Source organism: Rhinichthys klamathensis, unplaced genomic scaffold (assembly GCF_029890125.1).
Source record: "Rhinichthys klamathensis goyatoka isolate OS25496 unplaced genomic scaffold, OSU_Roscu_1.1 h1tg000216l_1, whole genome shotgun sequence".
Classification (NCBI taxonomy): Eukaryota; Metazoa; Chordata; class Actinopteri; order Cypriniformes; family Leuciscidae; genus Rhinichthys; species Rhinichthys klamathensis.
Genome location: NW_026606741.1, coordinates 1,797,501 through 1,812,195, shown reverse-complemented (window position 1 = coordinate 1,812,195; position 14,695 = coordinate 1,797,501). Strand labels below are relative to the sequence as shown.

Here is a 14,695-nt window from a genome sequence, read left to right as displayed (position 1 = left end):
TTTAAATATTTCCATATTTCTTATTTTTATTTCAGTTTTAGTAATTTTGCTACTTAGTCCAATTATATTTCACATAATTCTATTTTATTTTTATGTCAATTAACGTTAACGATTTGTTATAGTTTTCTTTTTAGCTAACAATAACATCACTGAAGAGAAGTGCTGTGAATACAAGCAATTCAACAACTAGATTATATGGAATATGGGGAATGTATAATTATATGGGGGGGGGGGGGGGGTATATGATTGATTGTATATGATGTGTGGATTGTGTGAATATTATGCATTTAATACAAGATCTGGCAACTGGTCAACATTACACAAACATATTGGTCCGAATATTCATAAAGGAGTTTGGGCCATGCAAATTACGGGAGTTTCCCGGGAGAAATAACAAACCGGGAGGGGTCCGGGAGATAGGGCTAAAAAACGGGAGAAACCCGGGAAAAACGGGAGTGTTGACAGGTATGTGTTAATGAACTGCTTGCATTCATTGCTTGACTTCTTTCAGCTTATTTTTTTTCGGGTGGAAAATAAATAAAATTAAGTTAAAAAAACAGAAATGTTTTAGTTTTTCCCACAGAAATGAATGGGCAACTATGGAAAAAATGATTTTTTCCCCCCTACCCAACTGTATCTATGGTGTTTCACGAGTGCAGCGTCATCTGTTGTCCATCTTTATGAAGCTGCAGCCTCTCTTTCTCCACTTGCAGGCGCTCTTTCTCAATCTGCAGTCTGCCCGACTCAAACTTGAAGAACTGCAGTCTCTCTTTCTCCAGCAGGAGGCGCTCTTTCTCTAACTTCAGCCTCTCCGCCTCCAAATCCACTAACATTGGCCAAGCCAGCTTCCTGTCCTTCTCTCCGTCCAATGAGGATGACGAGGGGGCGGAGGATGACGTTGTGGGCGTGGCTACAGATGTCGAAGGGGCGGGGCTTTGCTGGAGAGGCGTGTTTTGTTGCAAGACCAATCGCAATCGTTCTCTCTCCACCTGTAGACGTTCCTTCTCCAGTTGCAACCTCTCTCTCTCCACCTCGCCCTGCCGCAACCTCTCCTTCTCCACCAGGAGGCGCTCTTTCTCCACCTGCAGTCGTTCGGACTCCACCTGCAAGCGGTGTTTCTCCAGGTCCAGTCTCTGCCTCTCCAGCGCCACCAGTATACTTGTGTTCTCCCCTCCGGACAGGCCCAATCCAGATACGCCCATCCCGCTTATGCCGCCAACTCCGAGGCCCAGGTCCCGGCCTGCAGTCGCGGGCTTCGTGGAGCTCAGCACGCCGAATTCATCGATGTGAGCGAAGACCTCAGGAACTCGCCCCTCACGGTCCATATCAGGGAGGATGGAGGGAAAACAGTCTTCATCGTCGTCCTCACCCTCCCCACCTTCTCCAACCTCCCCTTCCAACTGAGGAGATGGGAAATTACAAACAGAAACAAGTTAGCAGTGATTACGAGGGGATTTAAGAGAAGCAAAAAGTTTAAAGGGTAACTTTTAGCCAGTTGGTATTGTATTTTAAACTCCACCTGTAGTCAATAACTGTATCCCTTAAAACTCACCTTTGATCACCAAAATGACATATTTAAACGTTTAAAAAAAATCGTCATGCTTTAAAGTAGCTTGAATGTAACTCGACACCCTTCTATGAATATGCAAATGAGCCCCGCCTCCACTCACTTACTCACTCAGAGATCCACTGGTTGACGATCACACGTTGATCTGATTGGTTACAAGGTCGTTTGTGGCGTCAGAAACATCAGCGATTTCAAACTGTGTTTTTGAGACTGTCATTGGTTTACTGCAGTTTTAAGGAGGAAATACTCAGCAATGCTGTCGACTTATGAATTTACACATGGTGTGTCTTAAAGCATATTAAAAACACCACATAGACACATAAACTACATTAAAAATTGACAACAAAAAAACCACAGGGTAAAAAAAGGGTAAAAAACTACAAGTTACTTTCAGACGATTGTTTTAGAAATTACATGAGAACATAATTACAGTGAAGCTACAACTTGCCAAGGCTATATATAAGGAGTAACTGGTTTTGAGATTGTTACATTGTTTTGAGAACCTAGTCATATGTGATGTTATGCAAACTATGTTGATTCATGGTTTATTACGGGTGTTGTCACTTTCCCTTCTTGCTTGCACACTCTTTTCGGATTCGAGGTTCAGTTGTTGTGGCTTCAAGCTTCTTCCACTGCGTATTGTATAGTAGTAGCCTGACCTTCTTTACTTCATTTAGGGATATGTTATAAACACACACAGAAAAATTTACTAAAATATGCAGTTTCCCCGGAAATCCGTCCCGACAACTCTAAAATATGAATAAATATCATTAGAGCTGCACGATTAATCGTTAAAAGATCACAATCTTGATTCAAAGACCCACACGATCTTATTCCTAAATGAAATTGATTCGCCTGTCTATTAAACATTTAACAAGTACGATCACAGTGAACATTCAAATCTAGTGTTCATCCAGAGAAAGCAGCTGTTCACACAGAGTATCATTATTTCTGTCTTACAATAATACAAATGATCACAAAAGTACTGTGATTAAAAGTTTATAGTTCGGATATAAACACTGATGTCTACGGTAGCGATCAAAATAGAGCAAATCACCTTTTGAAAGTAACGTCACACTTCAAATTGCGATGGCATCAATTACATCGTTACACCAGTAGGTGGCGACAAGGGACTGTTAAAAAATTTATTTGTCATTGAATCATTCATTCAAAAGAATCGTTCAAAAACATTGATTCATTCAGTAATGAAACAAGTGAAGTATTTATGAGTGAGTCACTGAATCGTTCATTTAAAAGAATCGTTCAAAAATGTTGATTCATTCAGTAATGAAACAAGTGAAGTATTTATGAGTGAGTCATTGAATCGTTCATTTAAAAGAATCGTTCAAAAATGTTGATTCATTCAGTAATGAAACAAGTGAAGTATTTATGAGTGAGTCATTGAATCGTTCATTTAAAAGAATCGTTAAAAAATGTTGATTCATTCAGTAATGAAACAAGTGAAGTATTTATGAGTGAGTCATTGAATCGTTCATTTAAAAGAATTGTTCAAAAATGTTGATTCATTCAGTAATGAAACAAGTGAAGTATTTATGAGTGAGTCATTGAATCGTTCATTTAAAAGAATCGTTCAAAAATGTTGATTCATTCAGTAATGAAACAAGTGAAGTATTTATGAGTGAGTCATTGAATCGTTCATTTAAAAGAATCGTTCAAAAATGTTGATTCATTCAGTAATGAAACAAGTGAAGTATTTATGAGTGAGTCATTGAATCGTTCATTTAAAAGAATCGTTCAAAAATGTTGATTCATTCAGTAATGAAACAAGTGAAGTATTTATGAGTGAGTCATTGAATCGTTCATTTAAAAGAATCGTTAAAAAATGTTGATTCATTCAGTAATGAAACAAGTGAAGTATTTATGAGTGAGTCACTGAATCGTTCATTTAAAAGAATCGTTCAAAAATGTTGATTCATTCAGTAATGAAACAAGTGAAGTATTTATGAGTGAGTCATTGAATCGTTCATTTAAAAGAATTGTTCAAAAATGTTGATTCATTCAGTAATGAAACAAGTGAAGTATTTATGAGTGAGTCACTGAATCGTTCATTTAAAAGAATCGTTCAAAAATGTTGATTCATTCAGTAATGAAACAAGTGAAGTATTTATGAGTGAGTCATTGAATCGTTCATTTAAAAGAATCGTTCAAAAATGTTGATTCATTCAGTAATGAAACAAGTGAAGTATTTATGAGTGAGTCATTGAATCGTTCATTTAAAAGAATTGTTCAAAAATGTTGATTCATTCAGTAATGAAACAAGTGAAGTATTTATGAGTGAGTCATTGAATCGTTCATTTAAAAGAATCGTTAAAAAATGTTGATTCATTCAGTAATGAAACCATAGACAGTAAAAGAAATGGACAGAGCCATCTCATTGGAACTCAGTTGAGACAGTTGAAGCCCACTTTTAGCGATTTTTGAGCACTTCCGTTCCTGACGCGCAGACTCAGACCGACTCAAACTAAGCTTGATGACGTGAGCAACCTGTCTGACAGACGTTAATCTTCTAGTAGCTGTGCGTGAAAACTGCCAACGTTAATCTTGCAGAGACGGGGAACTTGAGCAAAGAGTCCTTTATCGTGAGTGAGCAGGAGTATGTATTCCGTTGCTTTTATGGACTCATTATCTATGGGCTTCTCCCTTGACGGGACGTCCCCCCGATTGCCTGCGAGCTTCTCCTCCTGTCTGTACGGTAACTTCTGTACAGCGCGACAGAGAGTCGAGTGGTTATGACGCAATCGTTAGCCTATTTTTACTAAATCTGTTTCTACGGGGCCATAGTGTAACATAGAAGGTAATGGAGCCCTTTATACATTGTCGTGTTTCTTTAGAAATAAATAATGGACAAATGGAGTCTTTAAACGCCTCAGATGTAAAGTTATTCGCTGTCAAAGTGACGCAAAAATGAATGGGAGTCAATGGAAATGCTAACGCAAGTGAAGTTCTGCTACAACATGGCGGCACCCGGCCGGCTTCAACTTCCGGTCGATGGATTACCCCCTTGAATGAAACAAGTGAAGTATTTATGAGTGAGTCATTGAATCGTTCATTTAAAAGAATTGTTCAAAAATGTTGATTCATTCAGTAATGAAACAAGTGAAGTATTTATGAGTGAGTCGTTGAATCGTTCATTTAAAAGAATCGTTCAAAAATGTTGATTCATTCAGTAATGAAACAAGTGAAGTATTTATGAGTGAGTCATTGAATCGTTCATTTAAAAGAATCGTTAAAAAATGTTGATTCATTCAGTAATGAAACAAGTGAAGTATTTATGAGTGAGTCATTGAATCGTTCATTTAAAAGAATTGTTCAAAAATGTTGATTCATTCAGTAATGAAACAAGTGAAGTATTTATGAGTGAGTCGTTGAATCGTTCATTTAAAAGAATCGTTCAAAAATGTTGATTCATTCAGTAATGAAACAAGTGAAGTATTTATGAGTGAGTCATTGAATCGTTCATTTAAAAGAATCGTTAAAAAATGTTGATTCATTCAGTAATGAAACAAGTGAAGTATTTATGAGTGAGTCATTGAATCGTTCATTTAAAAGAATTGTTCAAAAATGTTGATTCATTCAGTAATGAAACAAGTGAAGTATTTATGAGTGAGTCGTTGAATCGTTCATTTAAAAGAATCGTTCAAAAATGTTGATTCATTCAGTAATGAAACAAGTGAAGTATTTATGAATGAGTCATTGAATCGTTCATTTAAAAGAATTGTTCAAAAATGTTGATTCATTCAGTAATGAAACAAGTGAAGTATTTATGAGTGAGTCATTGAATCGTTCATTTAAAAGAATCGTTAAAAAATGTTGATTCATTCAGTAATGAAACAAGTTAAGTATTTATGAGTGAGTCATTGAATCGTTCATTTAAAAGAATTGTTCAAAAATGTTGATTCATTCAGTAATGAAACAAGTGAAGTATTTATGAGTGAGTCGTTGAATCGTTCATTTAAAAGAATCGTTCAAAAATGTTGATTCATTCAGTAATGAAACAAGTGAAGTATTTATGAGTGAGTCGTTGAATCGTTCATTTAAAAGAATCGTTAAAAAATGTTGATTCATTCAGTAATGAAACAAGTGAAGTATTTATGAGTGAGTCATTGAATCGTTCATTTAAAAGAATTGTTCAAAAATGTTGATTCATTCAGTAATGAAACAAGTGAAGTATTTATGAGTGAGTCGTTGAATCGTTCATTTAAAAGAATCGTTCAAAAATGTTGATTCATTCAGTAATGAAACAAGTGAAGTATTTATGAATGAGTCATTGAATCGTTCATTTAAAAGAATTGTTCAAAAATGTTGATTCATTCAGTAATGAAACAAGTGAAGTATTTATGAGTGAGTCATTGAATCGTTCATTTAAAAGAATCGTTAAAAAATGTTGATTCATTCAGTAATGAAACAAGTGAAGTATTTATGAGTGAGTCATTGAATCGTTCATTTAAAAGAATTGTTCAAAAATGTTGATTCATTCAGTAATGAAACAAGTGAAGTATTTATGAGTGAGTCATTGAATCGTTCATTTAAAAGAATCGTTAAAAAATGTTGATTCATTCAGTAATGAAACAAGTGAAGTATTTATGAGTGAGTCATTGAATCGTTCATTTAAAAGAATTGTTCAAAAATGTTGATTAATTCAGTAATGAAACAAGTGAAGTATTTATGAGTGAGTCGTTGAATCGTTCATTTAAAAGAATCGTTCAAAAATGTTGATTCATTCAGTAATGAAACAAGTGAAGTATTTATGAGTGAGTCGTTGAATCGTTCATTTAAAAGAATCGTTCAAAAATGTTGATTAATTCAGTAATGAAACAAGGGAAGTATTTATGAGTGAGTCATTGAATCGTTCATTTAAAAGAATCGTTAAAAAAATGTTGATTCATTCAGTAATGAAACAAGTGAAGTATTTATGAGTGAGTCGTTGAATCGTTCATTTAAAAGAATCGTTCAAAAATGTTGATTTAAACGAATTAAATACTTTTAAATAGACTGTTTGTTTAAATTAAACATTTTGACTGAACATCTAGTGAATTACATGTTATTTGGTTTAGTTGTCTGTTCAGAATTGAGGGAGAATCGCAATGTCTATTCTAAAAAAATCGTGATTTTCAATTTATACAGAATCGTGCAGCTCTAATTATTATAGGTTTACCTTAGTGGTTTAGGCAGGGCTCAACATAAAAAAAAAAAATCCCCACTGGCCCCCGGGGCCAGTAGATCAGAGTTTTGGTGGCCCCTTCTATATTTTTACTGGCCCTGAAAGAAATATAAGGTAAAGCACTTTTCCATTAAACTGTAGGCATATTTATTGTATACATTAGGATTAATCAATACAGCAAAGGGAGTACAGGAATTAAGAGAGAGCCCCTGTATGCAAAAATAACCAAATGTCAGCCTGCAGTAGATTATTTGTCAATACCTGCTCTCTCCTCATCTCCATCACTCTTTCTTTTTTTTCTCAGTCTCCTCATCTTACTTATGCTTATTAAAGCTAAAGTTATTCATTCAAGAGCTGATTTTCTTTTTGCCTTTTGTTGTTTAATTCTCACTAATGGCGCAATCCTCAGCATGTTTATTAGACTGGTTCCCCTTTAAGAACGAGTGCAGATCTAATAGTCTACTGATGCACCATATTTTCTCCCAAATATTTCCATAACTACGTCCATTTTAGACATAAACTGTTTAAGTGAATCTCCAAGGCGGTCATTTTGACATATTTTTGTGTATATTTGATCGTTTAGACGCGCACATGAAGCCCAATGTGTAATTCGCTTGTCTCGTTACGGTCTGTTTCGGAGCGCGCGCCGCATTTGGAACAGCATCTCTTGCACAGATTTTGTGCTTTTAATAGCTCTTTTTATTGTTAAACGCGTCCCGCAATTTAGCAACAGTAGAGACTGCATTTTACAACAATCACCGAGTTTTAGTTTTAAGGTGAAATGGCAGCGTACTGCTGCAGTGGGAAGGAAGTTGCGCTAGACAGAATACGGCTATAGTTTTTAATGGTTTTACCTCAAATATTCTATAATCTTTGGAAGCTGAAATCTAAAATAAAATCAGAGTAATATCCAGTGCTTTAAGTGGCCCAAGAGGTGGCGGTACTCTATTATTATTTATTTATTTTTTGCTGACTCCCCTCCTCCCCTGAGGTAACAACAACTATATTGAAGGGGTTTTATATAAACAGCAGTCAATAGACGACCTTATAAAAAATAATAAATCCTTTTATTAGTTTGTGGATTTGCTTTAGCTAGAAAGAGCTACTGAACATAAATAAAATGTGCAAAATGGTATTGAAAAAATACCCTTAGAAAGAGCTACGGTAGAAAGAGCTACTGAACATAAATAAAATGTACAAAATGTGAATATGAATCCAACTGGAAAAACTTGTTAAAAGATATATTTTGATTAGTCAAATAGCAAATAGCATATAGTGAAGCTCTATAGCCATCTAGTGGTTAAAGTGATTTTTATTTTATTTTAAAACTGCATTTTCCAAAAAATGGCCAAAAATCTTACATTAAACCATGGAAAATTATCCATGTTATCTCCATGAATGAAAGTTAGAAATCTGGGTCTTTTATAAAGTGAATTTGACATAAAATGCTGTTTTTTGTGTGTGTAAAAAGCCTATTTAAATCAATATTTATTTATTTATAGAAATTTAAAAGATATCATAAGTCCTCCAAAAACTGCACAAATGTTGAGTAAAAACATAAATAAACAGAGTAAAATTACATTTGTAAAAAAAAAAAAAAAAAAAAACTTTTATTCTGTTACAAAATTAAATGTTATTGTCTGAGCATCACAGTCCCGCCCATAGCCCGAGAGAGCTTCGGTGCCGGAAGTAAATTTCCCATTCATTTCTCCCATTGACGTTTTGGAAAAACCGTATCTAAAGAGTTTTAGAGCATGTCTGAGGATAACCAGCTACGGCTGAACTCATAAGCACACAACATATCATTTCGAGTGAAAAAACGAAGAGAAAATCCAAATAAAATCAAAGGTACAAGACTGTGTACATATTTTAATTTCCGAGCGAAGGAACTACTCATCCCATAAACCACCGCGCCTCACTGATGAAGTCGACTGAAGCCACAACCGCGAAAGAGCTTGAGCGACTTCCAAATCTGACGATGGCCACGCGAACTTTTTCCTCCAGTAAATTTTATATAGTGAATGTGCAGGGAAACTTCTTTTTCTGATTTAACGAAGCTTATATGTAAAACACATTGAGCATCTGGCTCGCTAATAGGCTGTACTGCGGCAACTGCACATCCAATGGCGCGGGCGCCTCTGACGTGCGACCAATGAGCTAGCCCTACGTCATTACACGATCTTCAGTCTTCACGGACCTTCGCGGGGTTCAGAGCTGGCGGGGTTTAACCAGACGGTACAGCTAACACTGACAGCGGCAAAAGCGACGAATGCGCTTTTCACTTGTAAAACTCAAGGGTGTATGGGTAATGTAGTCTCTGCTCTCGGTGGGACGAATTGGGAGGCGTGCATTGTGAAGGGAGCTCTGAAAAGCGACAGCGCAGCCAAAGGATTAAAACAGATGTGCAAATGAGCGTACCGGTACGCTAAAAGCATGTTCTGGGCGCACGGAGAGGTGGCGGTACGCTCAAGAGCTATATTAGGAAGTGGCGGTACTGAGTACCGGTGCGTACCGGCCCACTTAAAGCACTGGTAATATCACAGATCTAAAGTGTGCTACGTTTGAATGTTTAGTTCTGTCCTCTTCTCTGTGGTCACTCATTAAGCTGGGCTGTCGTGCTGTGCGCACTGTGGCACCGCGTGAGAGATCTCTCTCTATCTGGACTGCGAATAGCAAAAATGCATCACAGACTAATGGTTTAATATTAATATATCCAGAAATGGCTGGTGACTCAGCGAGATGGTAAAAAAAAAAAACCAATAACGTCTGATGATCACCCCGCCTACGTGTATTTCTCCAGTACCGACAGCTGAGCCAATAACGTCCGAGCTTATCGATACAGCGGTCTTTCAAAATTCAGCCCCGGGCTCGTTTAATACCGGGTTTCGGTACCCATCCCTACCAGTGTAGGCCCTACTGTGTTTTCCACACTGGGAATGTCCTCTTTCTCGTATCAGCCTCGTAGTTCTTTGACATTTTAACACGTTAAAATAACCTGAAGTAACACTAATGGTGTGTTCATACCGAACACGAATTTAATTATTTGCCCGAGTAGATTACATTCTAAGTCAATGCAAAGACGCGAATAGACGCATCATTTGCGCCGGCGTTGCGAATGACGCGAATTGGGCGACGCGTTTACCGTGAATGTCTTCCGCGCAAGTCGAAAAATTTGAACTCGAGCGAATGTTCAAGCGTCTAAAGACGCGTATTTGACGCTCTATTCGCGTTCGGTGTGAACACACCATTACACTCTTCGCGCCACTGTGTATGACGTTTGCTGTTTGTTTTGCTGATGGCCAGTCACTGGCCCACGCGGGCCAGTGACTGGCCAATCAACTTGCCCGACATACTCTTTTATTGGCCCCGGGCCATCGGGCCATTGCTTATGTCGAGCCCTGGGCTGCGTTCAGCGCCGACAAAACGTTGCAGAACGTTTTTTAAACAGAAACGGTGATGCGTTGAACGCACTGTTGTGATGACGCAAGAGTTGCAACTACGGCAGCTGAGAAGGCTTTTTGTGTTCTTTGTGAAGAATTTTCGGAGCCTGATGAAGTCGGTATAAATATGTTTAATACTACAAAATATGCCCGATGTTACAGTTACTGCACTTGCCGCCCAGAACACAAGAGAACATCCCAGTCGAGTGAAGGGATTTGTGGAAACTGAAATGGAAGCACATCTTACCTAATAAAGACTAAAACACATCTATTTAGCCTCACATTCTTGTTGTTCATAATGTTTTATTAATACCCTGTATTTTCTTTCTCATTTTTAGGAAAAGCACTTTACATGCATTGTTTATTTCTATACCAAATGTCACACACTTGCAATGAAGCTAAAAATATAAACAACTACATCATTATGTTGATATCCTATATTTTTACAATAATACTTACGACAAACATGTCTTCTAATATCCTCAGTTGTTGCATATCGAACACATTTGTAAATTACTTCCATTGTGCGAGTTCTCTTTAATACCGTGTGCTTTATATACATGTTGCTGCTGATTGGACTGCAGTTCTGACACGCCCACCAAACAAGAGAAAACGCATCTCAAACCCTGTTGCACACCGGTGCACGCCGTTTCCAGGAAACATTACGTTCAACCCGGAAACCGTAACAAAACGTTGCGCACCGTTGTGATCTTGAACATGCCCCAGGGTTAGGCATAGACGGTTTGGAAGATTGTTTTATGATGTATTCACTCATTATTTAAATTTTGAGCAGAAAAAGTTGCATAGCTTTAAGTAGTATTTTCAGGGCATTTCAGCAAAGATAAATATCATGTCAATATACAATAGGTTGCCAATAATGACTCACTGATGCCAGAAAATCCAAGGCCTAATCCTCGGACGATGGCGGTCAAAAGAAGTTTTTTATTTTTTTTGTTTTAGACAGTTTTTGTTTTTTAAAAGAAGTGTCATTTTCTCAGTGAGAATATTTCTATTGTTTTAGAAAAAAGTCTCTTCTGCTCACTAAGGCTGCATTTATTTGATTAAGAAAAACTGTAAAAAATTGTGAAATATTATTACAATGCAAAATAGCTGTTTTCTACGGAAGCTTGTTTCCGCCACAGAATGAAAAATAAAAAAGGTAATTGCGACTTTTTATCTCACAATTCGGACTTTTTTTCTCACAATTGCGAGTTTACATCTCGCAATTCTGACTTTATTTCTCAGAATTGCGAGATATAAAGTCAGAATTGCGTGAAATAAAATCGCAATTGCGTGTTGTAAAGTCAGAATTGTGAGATATAAACTATTCTGAGGGGACAAAAGTTAGTCTTTTTCCCCCCTTAGAATTGCGACTTTACATCTCACAATTTTGAGAAAAGATGTCAGAATTTCGAGATATAAACTCGCAATTGTTCGAAAAAAAGTCAGAATTGTGAGATAAAAAGTCGCAATTCTGTCTTTTTTTCTCGCAATTGCGACTTTATATCTCGTAATTGCGACTTTATTTCTCAGAATTGCGACTTTATATCTCACAATTGCGAGTTTACATCTCGCAATACTGACTTTATAACACATAATTGCGACTTTATATCTCGCAATTGCGACTTTATTTCTCATAATTGCGAATTTATATCTTGCAATTGCGACTTTATTTCTCAGAATTGCGACTTTATATCTCGCAATTGCGACTTTTTTCTCACAATTCTGACTTTATATCTCGCAATTGTGAGATAAAAAGTCGCAATTATTTTTTTTATTTTTTTATTCAGTGGTGATCAAAGCTGAATTTTCAGCATCATTACTCCAGTCTTCAGTGTCACATGATCATTCAGAAATCACTCTAATATGATGATTAGATGCACAAGAAACATTTATGATTATTATCAATGTTGATTATTTCAGGATTCTTTGATAAAATGAAAGTTCAAAAGAACAGAATTTCCTTTTTAACATTTTAAATGTCTTTCCTGTCAATTTTGATTAAATGAATGCCTCCTTGCTAAATAAAAATATTAATTCCTTTAAAAAATTTTAAAAAGTCCTGACCCCAAACATTTGAACGGTAGCCTAGTTTACCAAATTGAACCAACTTGATGACTTTAGAGCACCATGGTGTGAGGATTACTTGATCCAAAGTAGAAAAAAATCTGCTCAAAGCTCTGGGACGAATTTGAGAACACATTCGAAAGGCATTCGACACTATAAATCACGATATTCTTCTGAAGAAGCTGTTTAAGTATGGGGTCAGAGGGGTTGCATATTCTTGGATTTGTTCTTATATAAATAACAGAACACAATTTGTTTCAGTTGATGGAATTATGTCAAGTCCCCTGAAAATTATATGTGGGGTTCCACAGGGCTCGGTCCTGGGACCAAAATTGTTTATTTTATATTTAAATGATCTCTGTAGGGTCTCAGGTGTTCTCAAGCCTATTCTTTTTGCGGATGATACCAATTTTTTTTTATTCTGGGAAAGAGTTAAAAGATATTGTGAGAAATGTGGAAAGGGAGATGGAATGGGTTAAGAAATGGTTTGATATTAATAGGCTGTCACTGAATATGAGTAAAACAAAGTTTATGATTTGGGGTAAAAATAGTGTGACAGAAGTGAAAGTAAGAATAGGGGTGGAGGAAATAGAAAGAGTAAATGAAATACAAATTTTGGGTGTTATATTAGATTGTAAATTGGGGTGGAAAAAGCATATTGATTATGTAAAATCTAAAATCTCAAAGACAGTTGCGATATTAAATAAGATTGGGAATTTGTTAAATAAGAAGGCATTATTTATGTTATATGTATCATTATTTGTTCCATATTTAACGTATTGTCTGGAGATTTGGGGTAATACGTATAAGACATACACCCAACCACTTTTTATTTTACAAAAGAGAGCTTTACGTATTATTACAAGATCACAATATAGGGATCATACAATTTAATCATACAATCTAAAATTTTATGATTTAGTGGATTACAAGGTTACATTGATAATGTATAAAGTATACTATAAAATGCTGCCTGATAAAGTTTTGAGTATGTTTGAGAAACGTTATTGTAAGTATGAGTTAAAAGGAACATGTTTGTTTAAAAAACTGAAGGTACGAACAAATATTAGATGTAGAACTATCTCTGTAAGAGGAGTGAATTTATGGAATTGTTTGCATATAGATCTTAAATTGACACAAACAATAAGTGGATTTAAACGGCTCCTAAGAAACAAGATGATACTTTCATATAGATAGGTTTTGGGTAATTAATATCTATGACTTTGTTGTTTCAAGTGTTTGTAAGAAGAGAATTGAGCACTGTTTGACTGTTGTAAAAAAAATTGAGAGGGATAGGCGTCAATAAGCCTTGAGCTTCAGCCTATACCCTTTGGTTTAATCAAAAGTTATGTATATGATGAGTTGAATATTTGTTATTGTATATTTGTTAATGATAAACCAAATAAAATGAAATGAATGAATAAATTAATGTATCTGTTCCCAGTACATACTCTGTAGCTGCTGGCCTCATCGTCCTCCATTTTGACCCCAGGCGTGTGTGTGCTGGGCTCCCCGAGGTCCGTCAGGTCCTGCCAGTCGCACGACGAGTCTTTAGAAAACCCACTGAGGTCCAGCGACTGGTCACCACCACCCAAAGACGCTTCGTTATCGGGAGACGAAGATTCAAACTCCTGCTTCAATCCGGACGCCAGCTCGGCCTGGAGCTGTTTTCGTTTCATGAGGGCTCGCCAGTCCAGGTAGCGCCGCTTGACCTCGGCCGCCGTCCTCAGCTCGCCTTCTCCTAGCGCGTTCACGCTGTCCGCCACCTCTTCCCACGCGCGCCGCTTCAGCTCGTTGATGGCCATGTTCTGCTGCCGGGAGAACAGGATCTCACGCCGCTTGTGGATCTCGCGGATGAGAGTCTGAGTTTCCTTCACGCTGTAGTTACTCTTCCTCTTCCTCTTCAGGTGCTTCATCTGAAGGAAGTCCATGCTGGGAGGCTGATTGGCTACTGGTAAATGACTGGAGAAGGTTTCTGTCACTCCGGACACATGTTCAAGTTCATGTTGACCCACATCGAGTGCAGGCGTCTAACACAGGTCTCCTACAACAAACACACACACACACGCTTTTAGTTACACGCAATAAATATTAGTAATAAAGAATCAGACAGAACTGTACAATCTTTGATGTGAACAAAAAACAATGATAAATAAAACCAGAACGCTTAGAGTGTGCAGATTTATACTATATTTATACTATACTATAAAAATGTGGGGTCAGTGAGATTTTTTTTATTGTTTTAGAAAAAAGGCGGCACTTATTTGATTACCGTGAAATATTATTACAATGCAAAATAGCTGTTTTCTATGTGAATATATAGTAAGGTGTAATTTATTCCAGTCTTCAGTGTCACATGATCCTTCAGAAATCACTCTAATATTATGATTTGATGCTCAATAAACATTTATGATTATTATCAATGTTGAAAACAGTTGA

At 36.6% G+C, this 14,695-nt stretch overlaps 1 protein-coding gene across 1 annotated transcript in view; it reads right to left on the bottom strand.

Annotated features, from left to right (window-relative positions):
• Positions 1-606: 606 nt before the first annotated feature.
• msantd4 (Myb/SANT-like DNA-binding domain containing 4 with coiled-coils) overlaps positions 607-14,695 on the bottom strand; it is a 15,237-nt gene continuing 1,148 nt past the window's right edge. The window contains exons 2-3 of the mRNA XM_056264142.1: positions 13,708-14,204; positions 607-1,400 (exon numbers count right to left, since the gene is read on the bottom strand). Coding sequence (XP_056120117.1) covers positions 648-1,400; positions 13,708-14,187 — 1,233 coding nt within the window. The 5' untranslated portion in view covers positions 14,188-14,204 and the 3' untranslated portion in view covers positions 607-647. The remainder of the gene's footprint in view (positions 1,401-13,707; positions 14,205-14,695) is intronic.